The sequence below is a fragment of the Lissotriton vulgaris genome, chromosome 7 (assembly GCF_964263255.1).
Source record: "Lissotriton vulgaris chromosome 7, aLisVul1.2, whole genome shotgun sequence".
Lineage (NCBI taxonomy): Eukaryota > Metazoa > Chordata > Amphibia > Caudata > Salamandridae > Lissotriton > Lissotriton vulgaris.
The window spans coordinates 1,610,943,347-1,610,959,176 of NC_141695.1; the positions used below are offsets into that span (position 1 = coordinate 1,610,943,347).

At 46.6% G+C, this 15,830-nt stretch overlaps 1 protein-coding gene across 1 annotated transcript in view; it reads left to right on the forward strand.

Moving 5' to 3' along the window:
• Positions 1 to 15,626, forward strand: part of LOC147706094 (uncharacterized) — a 49,351-nt gene extending 33,725 nt beyond the window's left edge. Inside the window, exon 3 of the mRNA XM_086929028.1 lies at positions 13,615 to 15,626. Within this exon, the coding sequence (XP_086785154.1) occupies positions 13,615 to 15,626 (2,012 nt within the window). The remainder of the gene's footprint in view (positions 1 to 13,614) is intronic.
• Positions 15,627 to 15,830: the final 204 nt, after the last annotated feature.

Consider the following 15,830-nt stretch of genomic DNA (forward strand, 5'->3'; position numbering starts at 1 on the left):
CGATTCTGACATTATTGAAGCCACACCGGAGAATTACTCCTGGGTCAGGCAGGATAGGCCAGAGGGGGTGGGAGGGGGGATTGCCATTATTTTTAGGGACACTTTGGGCTGCTGCTTAGAACGCACGCCGATCATGGAGAGTGAGGCGGGTCTCTTCTCGATTAAAATCAATGGGGGCATGACGCTCAATGGGTGTCTGGTATATCGGCCCCGAGGGGTCTGTACTAAGTTTAGGGAGAGCCTGTTAGAAAGCCTCATGGAGGCGACCCTGCGCAGGGACAAATTTCTCCTATTAGGAGATCTTAACCTGCACCTTAACTGCCCAGAGGCCACAGGGGTTGAGGATTTTGGTCGGGACATGCTTGCCCTGCAACTGGATCTGAAACTTGAGGCCCCTACGCATCGACTGGGCCACCTCCTGGACCCGGTCTATGCCAATTGGGAAGGTGTGGAGGTGTCAGGTGTTGAACCCTTTCCCTGGACCGACCACTTCCTGGTGGCATTCTCCATACAGAGTAGAAACACCAACAAAACTAGCCAGGTACCCTCTAACTATCTTAGGAGGAAGTGGGCTAAATTCGCGGTGGAAGATTTTAACCAAGCCTTAACTAGGATGGTTTGCCTGGGGGCGAGGACATAGAAACAGCTGTCCTCAACTTGAATCAGCGCATCACGGCAGCGCTTGACCAGACAGCCCCACTCTGCCGCACCGCCATAGGTGCTCGGAAAGAGCGCTCAGCTCCTTGGTTCAGTGCTGAGCTGAGACTGACAAAGGCAGATTGTAGGCGGGCAGAAAAAGTCTGGAGGGTGTCCTATGACAACATGGCCAGGGACTTATTCCTGGAAAAAAGGCGCATTCACCATAGGCTGATAAAAAAGTCTAAGGCAGCCTACTTTGCTGGACAAATTCAGGGGGCGGAAAATTCCGCCAAGGAACTTTTTGGCATCTATAAATCCCTGACTTCGGCAATCGCACCTACAGAGCCGGAAAGTTGTTCTACGGAGTCATGTGACCAGATTGCAGATTACTTCTCCGCTAAAGTAGAGAAGATCTACTCGACCTTCCCTATTCGGCCTATAGGGCTGGACCTAGAGGAAGCAATGGGGGACACAGAGACGGCAGGGTATATTACACACTATTGCACCCCTCCTCCTGAGGAACTATTAGTGGTGTGCCGCTCTGTTAAATCAGGGTCCCAGTGGGATCCGGTGTCGCCAAAACGCTTGGCAGACAGTCTGGAAGTCTTGGAGCCTTATATAAGGCACATCCTCGACGTATCTTTCGGATCAGGGAAGCTGCCGGACGGATGGAAACAGGCGGTGGTGCTCCCGCTCCGGAAGAAACCCCACTTAGGCTTCGAGGTATTAGAAAATCTGAGGCCCATCTCCCTCCTGCCTTTTCTGTCAAAAGTGGCGGAAAAGGTGGTTAATACCCAAATTATGAAGCACGTGGAGGAAAGGGGACTGCTCCATGCGACGCAGTTCGGCTTCAGGCCACGACATTCCACCGAGTCCGCCCTCCTCATGGCAACGGAACATCTGAGAGAGGGCGTGGACGCAGGCCAAACTATGGCTCTGATCTTGTTGGACCTCAGCGCGGCGTTCGACACTGTAGCACATAACATCTTGCTACAGTGTCTGAACAGAGGGGGCATCTCTGGCACCGCGCTGAGATGGATCCAAGACTTCCTCAAGGGGAGAAGTTTTCAAGTCAGGCAGGGAGACTGCTACTCAAGGGGGGTGCCTTTGGGCCAAGGCGTGCCACAGGGCTCGTCATTGAGCCCAACCCTCTTTAATATGTATGTCGCGCCTGTTGCATCGATCGTGGAGAGCCATGGCCTCCAACTGGTCTCCTATGCCGACGACACGCAGCTGGTGATCTCCCTGTCGCAGGCGCCCTGTCTTGCTGCCGATGGCTTCCGTTCGTGCTTGAAAGATCTAGCCGAATGGATGGCCAACAATTGCTTGAAGCTGAACGGCAGCAAGACAGAGGTGCTGGTGGTGGGGAGAGCCCAGTCTGCCTGGTCGCCGGCATGGTGGCCCTCCTGCCTTGGACCTACCCCAACCCCGTGCCTAGAGGCGCGTAATTTGGGGGTGTGGTTTGACGTAGGGCTTACATTTGGCCCCCAGATTAATCGGGTGGTGGGAGTCTGCTTCGGGATTCTGAAGAAGCTGAGAAAGGTCCTGGACTTACTCCCGCTTGAAGCACGTCAAACCCTGGTTCATGCCCTGGTGACAGCTAGGGCGGACTATGGGAACCTGCTGTACCTGGGGGCTCCAGAAAAAAGCATGGCCCGGCTGCAAGTGCTGCAGAATGCGGCAGCGCGTCTGATTCTCAGACTGCCTAAAAGGGCGCCTTCTAAGGCGGCCCTCCAGCAGCTACACTGGCTCCCGGTGAGGAGAAGAGTGGAGTATAAAGCCCTCTGCACCTGTCATCGCATTTTGAATGGCAGGGCACCCGCCCCTCTGACGAATTTGATCAAAGCGTACATACCAACACGCGCGCTTAGATCTACAGGGGGTGGCCTTCTGAGGACTCCAAGAATTAAGAAGGCCCGCATGGGAGGCAGGTCTTTCAGATACTTGGCGGCAACCAACTGGAACAAACTGCCAACGGACCTGCGCTTGGAACCAGATGAGGCTAGATTCCGGGCAAAACTAAAAACGTATCTTTATAGTAAATAATTGGCCCGCGCAGTTCCTGTGTTCCCTGTCATCTGCCCTCTCCCACTTTCAGCGCGTGGACACGCCGGTGTGCGTAATCGCAGCGCTCAACAAATGTCCCAATAATAATAATAATAATAATAATACAGCAAAGGGGATAAAGGGCATCCCTGGCGGGTGCCCCTGCCTATGTATAGTGGGTGGGAGATCGCGTTTCCCACACGAACCCTAGCCGAGGGGCCGTCATATAGTGCGCCTATCATTTGGATGAAGGGTTCGCCAAGCCCCATTCGACGCAACACCTGAAGGAGGAAAGGCCACTCAACAGAGTCGAATGCCTTTTCCATATCTAGAAAGAGCGCCACTGCTGGTTTATCCTGCTTTACATGTTGGATGGTTCCTAACACTGTCCTTATATTGTATGTCAGGTTTCTGGACGGGATGAATCCCGCCTGTTCTGGGGCCACTAAGTCAGGGGCCAGTAGCGCGAGTCTAGTCGCTAGGACTTTGGCGTATAGTTTGGTGTCAACGTTTAGCAACGATATTGGGCGGTACGAGCTACAGTCGTCATGTGGCTTACCCGTCTTTAGAATGGTGACTATCATTGCCTCTCTCATGGAACTGGGCATGGTGCCTTGGACACATATGTCCTCCAGGAGGGTGTGCACGTGTGGCAGTAGTTGTTCCTGAAACGCTTTATAGAAGTCGACCGAGAGTCCGTCAATGCCTGGCGCGCTTCCTGATCTCATGGAGGCTAGTGCATCTCTGATTTCGTCTAACTGTATAGGGCACATTAGGAACTTCCTTTCGGAATTCAGGAGAAACGGGAGCTGTATGTGTTCTAGATAATCCAGTATTTCAGCCGACATGTCACCACCTCTGGAAGAAAACTGCTCCGAGTAGTAGTCTCTGAAGACTGCGGCGACTTCTGCCTCATCCGTCACCCTATCTCCGCCTGCGTTTCTCAATTCTGAGATTAGCGCCTTTCCCCTGCGGCCTTTAATAACGTTAGCCAAGACTGAGCCTGGTCGCTCCCCCTCACCGTATGTTCGGGCTATGGCGTACTTGCCTAGATGTTGGACCTCTCTGTCCGCGGCCTCGTGGTATTCCACCAATAGGTGCTTAATGTGTCCCTCTACAGTGTCATCCGGGTTAGATCGACTCCTTGCTTCTAGCGCCTGCAACTGCTGCTCGAGTTCGGCCAATTTGGCCCTTGTAGCCTTCAGAACACTGGAGTGCTTGGACATCTCTATGCCTCTAATATAGGCCTTGAACCCTTCCCAAATCATTTGGAAATCCTCCACCGACCCCACGTTCTTCTCGAAGAACACATCAATCGCCTCCGCTAACTCTCCGCGGAAGACCGGGTCCAACAGGGAGTAAGGCGGGAAGCGCCATGTGAACGGCGCGTAACCCTTCACTGGGTTATCCAAGGCTAACAGTATGGGGGAGTGGTCTGAGAGTTTGCGGTAGCACCTTGCACTGCCTAACGGAACGGTTGATCCCCGCAGTGGCAAACCAGTAATCTGTTCCCGTGTGTATCTCTTGAAATGTGGAATAGTGTCTGAAGCCGCCCCTTCCAACATTTCTGCTCCTCCACACGTCTACCATATCTAGCATCACTAACTTCGCTGTGAGCGACTGTGCGGCTGACGAGGGCCGTCGGGGGGGGGGGGGTCCCGATGATCTGTCTATGTCTGGGTTTAACGTTAAATTAAAGTCCCCAACCCACAGTACGTGTGGATTGGCATGTCTAGCTATCTCACTGGCCAGTGTGTCAAAGAAATCAGGGGAGTCGTAATTGGGGCCAAAAGTGTTGACTACCAACAGGTCCATCCCTAGCCCCTTACAGGACGCTATGACATACCTTCCCTCAGTGTCTGCACCCAACGTCTGTATTTGAATGCCTAATTTTGGGTTCACCCAAGTAAGGACCCCCTAGCGTGTGTGGTGAATCCAGCCGTTGCTATATGCCCCGCCAAACCTCTAGTGTGCAGCATGTTGCTCGTGAGTGGGAGGTGCGTTTCTTGCAAGAGTGCAATATCAATATTGTGGCGTCTAAGGTAGCTCAACACCTTCCTGAGTTTTCTGTGATCGTTAAGCCCCCTGACATTCCATGTGAGGGCGTGTAGCGATACGGGCCTCTCGTCTGTCCGCCCACCATTTGCGTCAGCCATGAGGACGTTGCACTGGTTCTGAGAATGGAGTCAGATGTGCAGGGCAGTAATCGGTCACAGCAAGCACTTTGTGTTCTCTGAGGCAAGGCACTTCGGAACAGAACATAAAAACAGTAACTTTCCCCTCGTTCCAAGGATCCCCCTCCCTCCTCCCACAGCAGACCAACCCCAACATGGCCTAGCATGATAGAACAGTCCCTCCTCCACCCTTCCCCTCTTCTCAAAGAATCCCAAGTAGGGTCCAGTTGTGCGTACAGCTCTGGGGCAGAGGTCGGCGAGATCAGTGCAGGGTGCATGTACTCAGTACGTCTCGGCATTGAGAGCTGCTGAGCCCCGCCGCTCCCTTAGTGTTTTAGCACTCACGCCCCAGATCGCACGCGCCTCCCCGCCACCCATCGGAAACCCAACAGCAGCTATACAGTCGCCCCCCCCCCACTCCCCTTCAGTGAACCACAGTGTAGCTGTTCATGGTCTTAAGCCCCAAGGTGGCCCCAATGACAAGCAGCTCAAGTTGAAAGTACAAAAGAGCAAACCATAGCATAACGTGCAATGTTCTCACCGGGGGTCCTCGAAGACGTCGCCCCAGCAGCCCCGCCAATATTAGGGCTCGACTGGATCGCACCGCCTGGAGGGGGGGTCGGCCGTAGTCCTCGAGCACGCCACCCGATCACCAGGGGACTCTCCGCCTTAAAGTCAGGGGGCAATGAGGGAGAGTTGGTGGCCCCTGCGGCCTATTCCTGGTCTTCTAGACCGCTGACGAGGTCTCGTTCTTCGTTCTGGTCCTCTGAGTTATTACGTCTGTCCCTGGACCAGGTTTTCAACACTTTGTGCAGTACTTTAGGGTCGGTGAAAAAATGGGAATGCCCTTGTCTGTTTATGCGGAGTTTTGCCGGGTACAACATGGCGTAGTCCAACCCCAGATCACGGATCTGCTGCTTATTAGGGGCGAAGCGGCGGCGTTCCTCCTGCACCCTCGCTGTGAAGTCCGGGTATAAGGAGATCGATGATCCCTCGAATTGCAGTGTCCCCTTTTCTCTGGCTAGTCGCAGAGCAGTGTCTCTGTGTCTATAGTTCAGGAGTTTTGCAATAATTGTTCTCGGGGGGGGGGGGGCCTGGCTTCGGCCGCGGGCCTAGCGATCGGTGCGCTCTTTCCACAATGAACATGGGTGAAAATACGTCGTCCCCCAACAGCGTGGTGAGCAGTCGTTCCACAAACAGTTCCATTTTTCCCACTTGGGTCGTTTCCGCCACGCCCGTGATTCGGATGTTCGATCGCCGGGAGCGGGCCTCCAAGTCCTCCGACTTATCCTGTATGACCTGCAATAGCTTCCCCATCTGCTTGCGATCTTTGTCCAGGTCCATTTGGGCCTCTTCCACCTCGGTCAGGCGCCTTTCGGACATATCCAGTCTTTCCGCGTGCTTCTCCACACGCTCCGACATTCGGTCCATCCGATAAGTGAGAGCGTCAAGTTTTGAACCTATCGCGGTCATGCTATCTTGAAGGCTCTTCTCCATCGTGACTAAGAGCCCCTTAATGTCTGTGTAAAACGAACTCTCCGGGCTTTTGCCCTGCTGCGTCGGCAATTATTCCTGTGTGTCCGGGGGCCGCGTTTTGCGTTGTTCGAACACATGTTGCCCCCGCTAGTAATCACCGAGCGGGTCTCCACCTTGGGCTTTCCCGTTGCTTGTGTCAGCTCTGAAGGGTTGTCCGTCGTTGTCTGGAGTAGTCCCTGGTCGCAACTCACAGTCGGGCCTTCCGCCACGTGTCGGATCCACACTAGCGCTCCTTATCCGCACCAGGCCTCGTGCAGGAACCAGACGAAACCACACTCACTGCCGCGCCGTGAAGGCCATGCGTCGCACTGTCGGACCGCGTGGAGATCACTGTTTCTCCGTCCCTCCGAGTCTCGTCAGGTAGGCAGTGTTCCCGGTGCAATATTTTCGAAGCGTAATGGCGCCACGCTGTTATTGGTCGCCGCTGCCCACTCGTCGGTTCAGTGAAGCAGGGGCCAGCTATCGTCCCTATCCCCCGTCACACTCCTTGAGGGGGTAGAGAGCTGGGTTTGCAGCCGCTGCCGTGTCTCGCTGGGAATGTCCGGTCCGATCAAGTGGTGCGAGCTCTCCCCGTCTCAGGATGCTGCGTTGGCTGCACGTCGAGTGACGCACTCCGGGGTGGTGTCTAAGCAAGCGCCCGGCTTAGCGGCCTAGGTCGCCGCGATGTCGGTCCAGGATCGTTTGCGGCCGCGGAGGCTCAGAATCTCCTCGCCCTTTCTCAGCTACAATCGGGCACCCTCTGGGGGCCAGTAGACAGCACCGCCGACCATGGGGCTCGGCTATTTCAGGATAAATTCAGGATATTTAGGAGCGACGGCACGGAGCTCTCACTTCAAGCGTCCGCCATCGTTGCCGGCAAGCTCCGCCCCCCCATCAGAAATTTAAATTGTGAAACATTATGATGTTCTTCAGCAAAATGTAACGCCACTGTCGATTTCTGATTAAAGGTCCGTATGTTGGATTTGTGCTCATTCAATCGTGTTTTTATTTTCCTTTCGGTTTTACCGATATATACTTTGCCGCACGGACATTTCAGTAAGTATATCACATGAGTGGAGTCACAAGTGGCATTTACTCTCAAATTGATATTGTGGCCTTTCATTGGATGTGTTATCTTAGTGCCCTTTATGATGTTGTTATAATTTCCACAATGCATGCATGGACGAGTGCCCTTATATTCAATAGGTTTCTCTGACTTCATTTTCAGAATTTCCCCCAGATTTTTTGTTCTGGTGGAGGCAAACAGTGGTTGTCTGATAAATGATGTATTGAAGTCTGACTCAAGTTCCAAGATGGACGTGATTCCAACAAACTGCTGGTCCCATCCCTTTGAGCACACCTCCTTGTTCTTGGGAATAGTACCATGAACTCCACAATAAATGTCTTACAGAATTCTTGAGTTAAATTTTCAAATAAACGTTTTATTGTTGCTTTCTTTGCTTCAAAGTCAATTTATATCATTATGTTCTTTTCACATAGTTGCAACATTTTTTAAATGCATCTGGCTTTAACTCCTCCTATGCATTTCGGGCACAGAGCCCTTCATCAGGGAGCATCACTAAAAAGAAATATATATGTATATATGTCATGTCAACATAAATAATATATTCACTAAGTTCACTCTGTTCGTACATAACTGTGATTCACTCGTGGTAAAAGGTTCCCATTATGGTGATATGTGTAGTGTGTTTGCATGCTTGTGCCAACACGAGCTAAAGGTGAACGAGAAAACCAAAATACTATACTTACATGCCAGACTCGTAGTTCTCAGGCATATATGAAATATGTAAACGAAAATAGGGAGTAAATATAATTGATACAAACTCTTATGAGTGTTACAATAGATCTGGCCATGTCCTCTCGGAATTTTTGCAGGACACGTTGGATATTGTGGGTAAGACAGTCCATATCATTAAGGGAGATAAACAGTCTAAGATATTGAAAGCCCTTGGCTGCAGTCGAGAGACGGGGTGGTACTGATTATATGTCCGTGGGGCCGCTGATATGGTAGATGGTGGATTTCCCCCAAATTAATACTATATCCAGCTTGTTTACCGTACCGTGATTAGTTTGAAGACCACCGGTAGTGTTGTGTCCGGGCTTGCAATGTATAATAAGATATCATCTGCATAGAGGGAGAATCTGGAACTCACTGCCCAAGGAGTTGCGTTACAATCAATCATTCCCTGACTTCAGAAAGAAACAGAAACTTCTTCTCCTTAATACACATCATAACCCTTCCCCTAAACCATCTGACTAGTCTGTTGCCGCACCCCTCAATCTCCGAAAATTATGAGCTTCACAACCTGGGGGGAGGGTGGGGGGGGGGGGGGGAACTGCGCCTCTACTCTCCCCACATTTGCAACACCCTTTCGTAGCTACCTCAAAACTATATAATCCGTTTATCCTACTGTCTATTGTTAACTTCCTTTATAACACTGTTATTATGTATTCTTACTTACTCCACTTGTAACTTGGTATTTGCTGCTGTGCCAACTCTGTACAGCACTATGACTATATTGTCCACATATCCTACTGTCTCTTGTATACTTATTTTCGGTACTGTTGCTATGTATGAATATTTACTCCATAGGTAACTCATGTAATTGCGGCAGTCCCCATTCTGTAAAGTGCTCTGATGCCTTCGGGTCAAGTACTCACTATACAAAACTCAATAAGTTAAGTGTTCACTTGTGAGTGATGACCACCAAGGTATGGTTATTGTGTTAAGGGACACAGCACTTAGCAGTGTAATTGATGAAAATGTGTGACATAGAGGCATGTCGTTTGCTTTTTGCTTAAGCTGGAAGCTTTCTACAACTTTGCAGGTCCCTTTATAGTATTTTGTAAGATCATAGTGTACTTAGCTGGTTAATGCACTGCAGTGGGTAGTCCATTCTGAGATATTTTATGTAAAGTTTATGAGCAGGCATAGGTTGGAAGGAGAAATAGTCGACAGATTTGCTTGGATGGACCTTAATACCATCCCATATCTTATTGTCATTGTGAGATGTCAAATAGCAGTCAGTCAGTCAGTCAGTAAGGGAACATTATTTGGTTAGTTACAACCATAAAAATAGCAGTCATGGTGTATAGCTTCTTGTGACCTGCAGTGGTAGGACCAAATTAAAGTCCTCCGTTGGCCAGGAGCGTGTGGCAGATCTCCAAAGTTATACCATGTCTGTTCAATTTGTGATGGGTGGCTGATTGCTGTGGACTGGTAAAGTACTATGGATTGACATGACCCATAGCAAGTTTGTCTTAATGTAAGTGTAAGAGTGTCAAGCAGTAAATATGATTATGCAGCCTGTATGGACTACTGTCACCTTTTATTTAACACCATTGAGTGTTATGGTATTAGTGTGAGCCAATATATGACTTTACCACGAATACAAATACTCCGCATGGCATTACTACGCGAATTTTACTTCGCAAGTGGCTTTACCAAGCAGCTTTTTAGAACGCAAGTTCTAACATCGCATTTTAAAAACGTTACGTTCAGCAGCTCTTACTTCCATCCACCATGGAAATATGCGTCAAAACACGTCTACCAAAACTAAAAAAGGACTACAATTATGACGTACACTGCCACGTCTTTGGTGTGGCTCTTTTCTTTTACTTTTAAATGACACTGTAGTGCGTTTTTTTAATGTATGTAGCCTGCTCGTTTTATTTTTTATTTTTTTATGGGGGGAGACCCCCCAACCCCACGCAGAACTTACAAGCAGGACGACCAAAAGGAATACCACTTGCGTGGTAAAGACGGTCGTGGAAGGCACCCGCGTTGAAGAGACGTTTGAGGGGTAAGTGGATCGTTGATAACGTCATGCGTGTAAAAGACTTCGTTGTAAATGATGTTTCCCAGTGTGAGCCAGTAGGGTTATATATTTTATTGCAGTTGAATACATATAGCGCTTACTACCCATGATGAAGGAATTTACGCCAAGCAGCATTCTGCTGTGGAATCAATGGTTAGTGTTTTTACCCATGTTATAATAGGTTATAGGGATTAGTTTTATGCACTAAGGAAACAATTCCATGCATTTATTCCAGTTTATATTTGGTAGAAAAAATTTATAGAAGCTTAGGGCCCGATGTAGGTGCCCGAATACCGGTCGGAAACGGCCGAATTCCGCCGTTTCTGACCGGTATTACGTTTTTCAGATGTAGGGCATGCATTTACAGAATCTGTATTTTACCAATTCTGTATTTACCGAATCAGTAAATACAGACTCGGTAAAATACCGATTCTGTAAATGTAGATGTAGCTGGCACATGTCAGAGTGCCACAGGGCTTTAAGAATCTGTATTTTACCACCCAATCCTATTGGGTGGTAAAATACTGAATACAGGTGTGCATGCACATCTGTGCAATGTGACACACAGACATGCCCTTAGGGCATGTCTGTGTGTCACATGGCACACAAGTCCGGAATTGGGTTGCTAGAGGGTGTCAAAGTGACACCCCCTGCACCCTTGCAACAATCGGAATTTACCGAATCGGCTTCAAGGCCCATAGGAATCAATGGGGGATACCGATTCGGTATTTACAGAATCGGTAAATACTGAATCTTACCGATTCGGTATTTACCGATTCTGAATTACCTGCATTTCCCCCCCCCCTCTAATTTACCACTTCTTAAATACCGAATCGGTATGATTCGGTATTTAAGAAGTGGTAAATTAGAATTACCTACATCGGGCCCTTAGTGTGATCTTTAGTTGGGCGGAGGTCCGTGCAAATGGTTGGCATTATTAATGTATAAGCTATAGGAGATTAGGTATTGTCAGGCTGCAGGGATACATCTTGTAAAGGCAAGGTTACATCTTTGAAATGAGGTGTGGGAGATTTGCAGAAATAAAATGATAGGCGATACGGCAAACGTGTGTGACTTATACTAGGCTGTGATTAAAGGATGCAAAGAAAAGAGAGGTTCATTGGAAAGTAAAGGAGAGGCAAAAATTGGACGTTTTAAGTCCAAGGGGCATATGTATCAAAATCTGTTATTGCGATTCTCAAATATCGATTTTTTGAGAATCGCTATTTGAGAATCGCATAACAGGATGTATTTAAAAATGTGCAAATATTTTGAGTTTTCTTGTTGTTCCTTAATTGCGATTAGCAAATTGCGAAATCGCAATTAAGGAATACCTTCCCATTCATTCCTATGGGCCAGGAGAGGGAAGTCATTCTCAATTTGCGATTTGCAATTAGAGAATCACAAATTGAGAATATTTTCAAGGTTGCAAGGGTGTTGTAAGGACACCCCGATGCACCCCTGAAATGAGCATATGTGCGCATATGGCGCACAAACATGCCATAAGGGCATGTATGTGCACCACATGGCACTTTGAAAAATTCCAAAAAGTGCACTATTTAAAGAAATCACAAATTACCACCAACTGTAAGTTGGTGGTAATTTGCGATATCTTCAAGAGAAATCGCACAACTTGGGTGCTTGTTACATAGCATTTAAGGAATCGTAATTTGCGATTCCTTTAAATGCTTACGCAAAATTAAAGAATCGCAAAATTAGCGATTCCTTAATAATGCGATGCGAAAATTGCTCATACATCGCGTTTTGCGATTTTGTATTCGCAAACGCAGTTTTTTTGCGAATCGCAGCATTTGCGAATACAAAATCGTTTGATACATATGCCCCCTAGTCAATTTTCAAGCGACTACAGAGGATATTTTTTTGAGATTGCATGCAATCTTAGAATGCAAAACTGTAGAAAGAAACAAACATTTTTGCATGTGAGGCAGTGCTATATTGGGTAATTTTGATAAGCACCAGAATCGGGTGAACAATCTATCCCTGAAAAGCTATTCCTAGGATGCCAATTTAGCAAGAACAGTTGGTCAGCGCAAGGGTTTTCAAAACGTAGTACACTATTGACTCCGCCCCAAGATACTGAGGTGCCCATTAAAAAGATGTGAGCAAACAGATTTAACATGAGAGGAGAACTGGGAAAGACTTTTCCTTACCTCCTCCCAAAATATTGTTTTTTAATGTCAGTCTGAATATAAAGTGGCACTAACAAGAGTACAAGCCACAATATGATCCCGTGTTCCGTCCTGACGAATGCCACACTCTTGTGAACCAAGAGGCAGAAACATGTTGATGGTCTAAGTGGGAGATGGGGTATTGGTTCCCCTAGTCTCCATACTGATTTTTTAACACCTAGTGATATCTCGCTTAGATAAAAAGGTAGTTTTGATTTATCACATTGGTTTTTAACATACTTATATCACAGTTAAATAGTCGGGTAGAAGTACCTCCTTTACTATTAAGTGTAGGCCTGTTCTTAATCAGAATGAGTTTTTGAAGAGCGAGGAAAGTCCTATGATGAAGCATTACACCTGGTGGGGTGTGAGGACATCCTGTCACAATTGTTTGTGTGTCCGTAGATAGACTTGAGGTGGATAATCACTTATAAAGGAACAAAGAAACATTTTCTCAGGTGGCGATTCTTGTGTTTAACATTTGCCATTGGAGGCCAGTTCACTCTAGTGACGCTATTGTCTCCTGTTCCCTACGTGGAGACTATCCAAGGTTTTGTCGTTTGATGATTAGTACAATAGAGGCACACTGTAAATGTTACCAATCTAAGATGGCCACCCAGTGATATGAGTGGCCAACTTGAAATGGTATTGTGCATAATGTATCATTGTATTTACTGCTCCAAGGTGACCAACACATTTGTTCTAAACACTGCAGCGAGGATGGAACTTTAAAACAGTGATACACTATGTACAAGATGATTGCCTATTGCTATGTATATATTTTTTTTACATTGCAACCATATGCCCACCAAGGTTAGGTGACATTTTTTTTCTACATTTATTCTCACATGAATCTTCCATATGCTTGCTGAGTTTGTGTGTTTGTTTTATTGCAGGTGGTTAAATAGGTGAATGGAAAAAAATAGGTGGATGAATAGATGTTTCAATGCAAGATGAGGGACCCAGTGACTCTTTGATGACATATTGAGAGACTAAAACAATCCGTGGCAAAGTGCCACTCACAGTTATGAGCCAAACACAGTAGCATTACCAGAACATTTTTAAATATTTCAATGTTAACATATGCACTTATGTGAGAAATAGAAGCTTAGCATAAAAATCCCTTATGTATTAAAATCTGCTGCCACTTTACTTAAAGATTGCCACATATGAAAGAAATCTAATTTTGAAAATCCTTTTTTTACCTCCTAGGGATCATTGTCCCCGTCAAGAATGATTCCAGCTGCTTCCGTTGTTTGATTTGTGAAAAGAATGTATCCTGCGCTCATCAAGGTATATTTGATGTGAAACGCCATATTTCAGGTAAAGCACACAGGACTTTCGAAGAGAGGAAGTTAAAAAACAAGACACGCACTGGGCCTTTAGCAGAGCAAGAGTCCACTGAAGAGTGGCTTGTGAGGCAAGCTGAATGGAAATTCACCAAATTTTTTGCTGAACACACAGTCCCTTTTGCTGCAGCAGATCACTTGGTTGGTATACTATCTCAAAGTTTTCCGGACTCTAAATTTGCCCGGTCCTTCACTTGTGATAAAACGCGAGCAGCCAGCATATTGAATGAAGCAATTGTACCAGAATTGTTGGCTAACTTAACAGATGACATGAAGGCATCAGTGTTCAGTCTTTGCATTCATGGAAGCAGATATCAAAGCCCTGAGCAAAAAGCATTTCCATTGACTGTACGTATTTTTGACTCTAAACAGGGCAGAGTATGCTGTAAATTTCTGGACATGTGCATAAGGAAGGATGACACAACCGAAGGTATATTTGATGCTGTTTGCAATGCTGTGCATAAACATTCCATTCCTTGGGAAAATTGTATTGGGTTTGGGCTTGATAACTCCTCATTTAATATGGGGAACCTAAACCCTATAAAAACTATTGCACACAATTATAATGAAAACATATATTTCATGGCATGCCCAAGTCAAGTAGCAGACAACTGTGCCTTGCAAGCCTCATCTGCTTTCTGCATCTTCCTAAAAGATTTTGATGCAGAGGATCTTCTTATTGATTTATACTTCTGGTTTGAACATGCATCGAAAATGACAAACTTGTCTGGTCGGTTTTGTAAGTTTGCAGACTCCGACTACTGTCAAACGCTGAAGGAAATCTCTGTCCGTTGGCTTGGAATGCTTACTTGTTTGGATCAACGGATTCTTAACTTTGACTCCCTCCGTTCTTATTTTTCGTCCACTACGGATATTGATGGAGCTAGTTGGAGCAGACTGCAGAGGCTGGTTCATTGCTTCGAGAACCCTATGACTGAGATCTATTGCCTGTTCCTTCAGTCTTCATTACCAGCATTTGTGAATTTCAACCTCTTGCTGCAGAGAGAAGACCCCGTAATTCATCTGTTGTATGATGCCATTGTGGATCTTCTGACATTACTATTAAATAGAGCTTATCTGGGCCAAGTTGTCCAATCGTTCATTAAAAATCCAGAAACCAATCTTCCAGATCTGAGTTCCTGCGACTACCAGATCCCCGAATCGAGCCTTTATGTAGGCATCAGTGTTCGTGGAAAGCTGAAGAGCATGCTTGAAAGAGGGATTATTGAAACTCAAACCCAATCTAAATTCTTTGAAGCTGTGCGCTCTTTTCACCAGGAGGCAGTAAAATGGGCATTAGAAGTGCTCCCAGTTCACGACAAGGTGCTCAAACATGCTAGAGTCTTCAACTTTTTTGAAAAACATAAATATGGTTTTGAAAGTGTGCTCTTTATGGTTGAGCGGTTTAAAACCTATTTAAAATTCACAAAAAAATATCTGACCTTCCTCAAGCAAGAGTTTGGCACTTACCAAGTTATTGAATTTGCAGATGTTCCTGCGAAAACCTGGGAAGATGCTACCATTAAAGTAAACTGTGCCAGTGGAGAGGTTGATGCATACAGAATAGATGTTGTCTGGTTTCATCTTGAGCGGGATTTTATCTTTCGAAGCTCACACAGGAGCAAGTTTTTTCTACTTTCTAAAATCGCAAGACTTGTTTTTACTTTACCACACAGTAATGCAGAAGAAGAACGTGTGTTCTCATGTGTAATAAAGAATAAAAGAATGTCCAATCCAGATTTGTGTGATGATAGGACTTCTTTGTCTAAGCTGAAATTCCAAACAAATAGGCCAAGTACTGAACCTTATCCGCCTTGCATCTTGCCGAAGGGTCAGAAGCGAAAGCATTCTGCGGCAGAGTCAAGCCAGAACTGATATGTGTTTGCCTTAAATCCAACAGCTCAAAAAAGATCAAAGAATTTAATGTTTCATAGTGTATCCATTTGATTAAAGTTTTGAAATATACATGAAGTCGAGCATTAATTCAGTAGGTGCTTGCTTGGATACACATTTGATTGTAGAGATCAGAATAATCCTGTCAACTCCTTACAGAAAATGCTGGCTCACGCCTACTTTGTA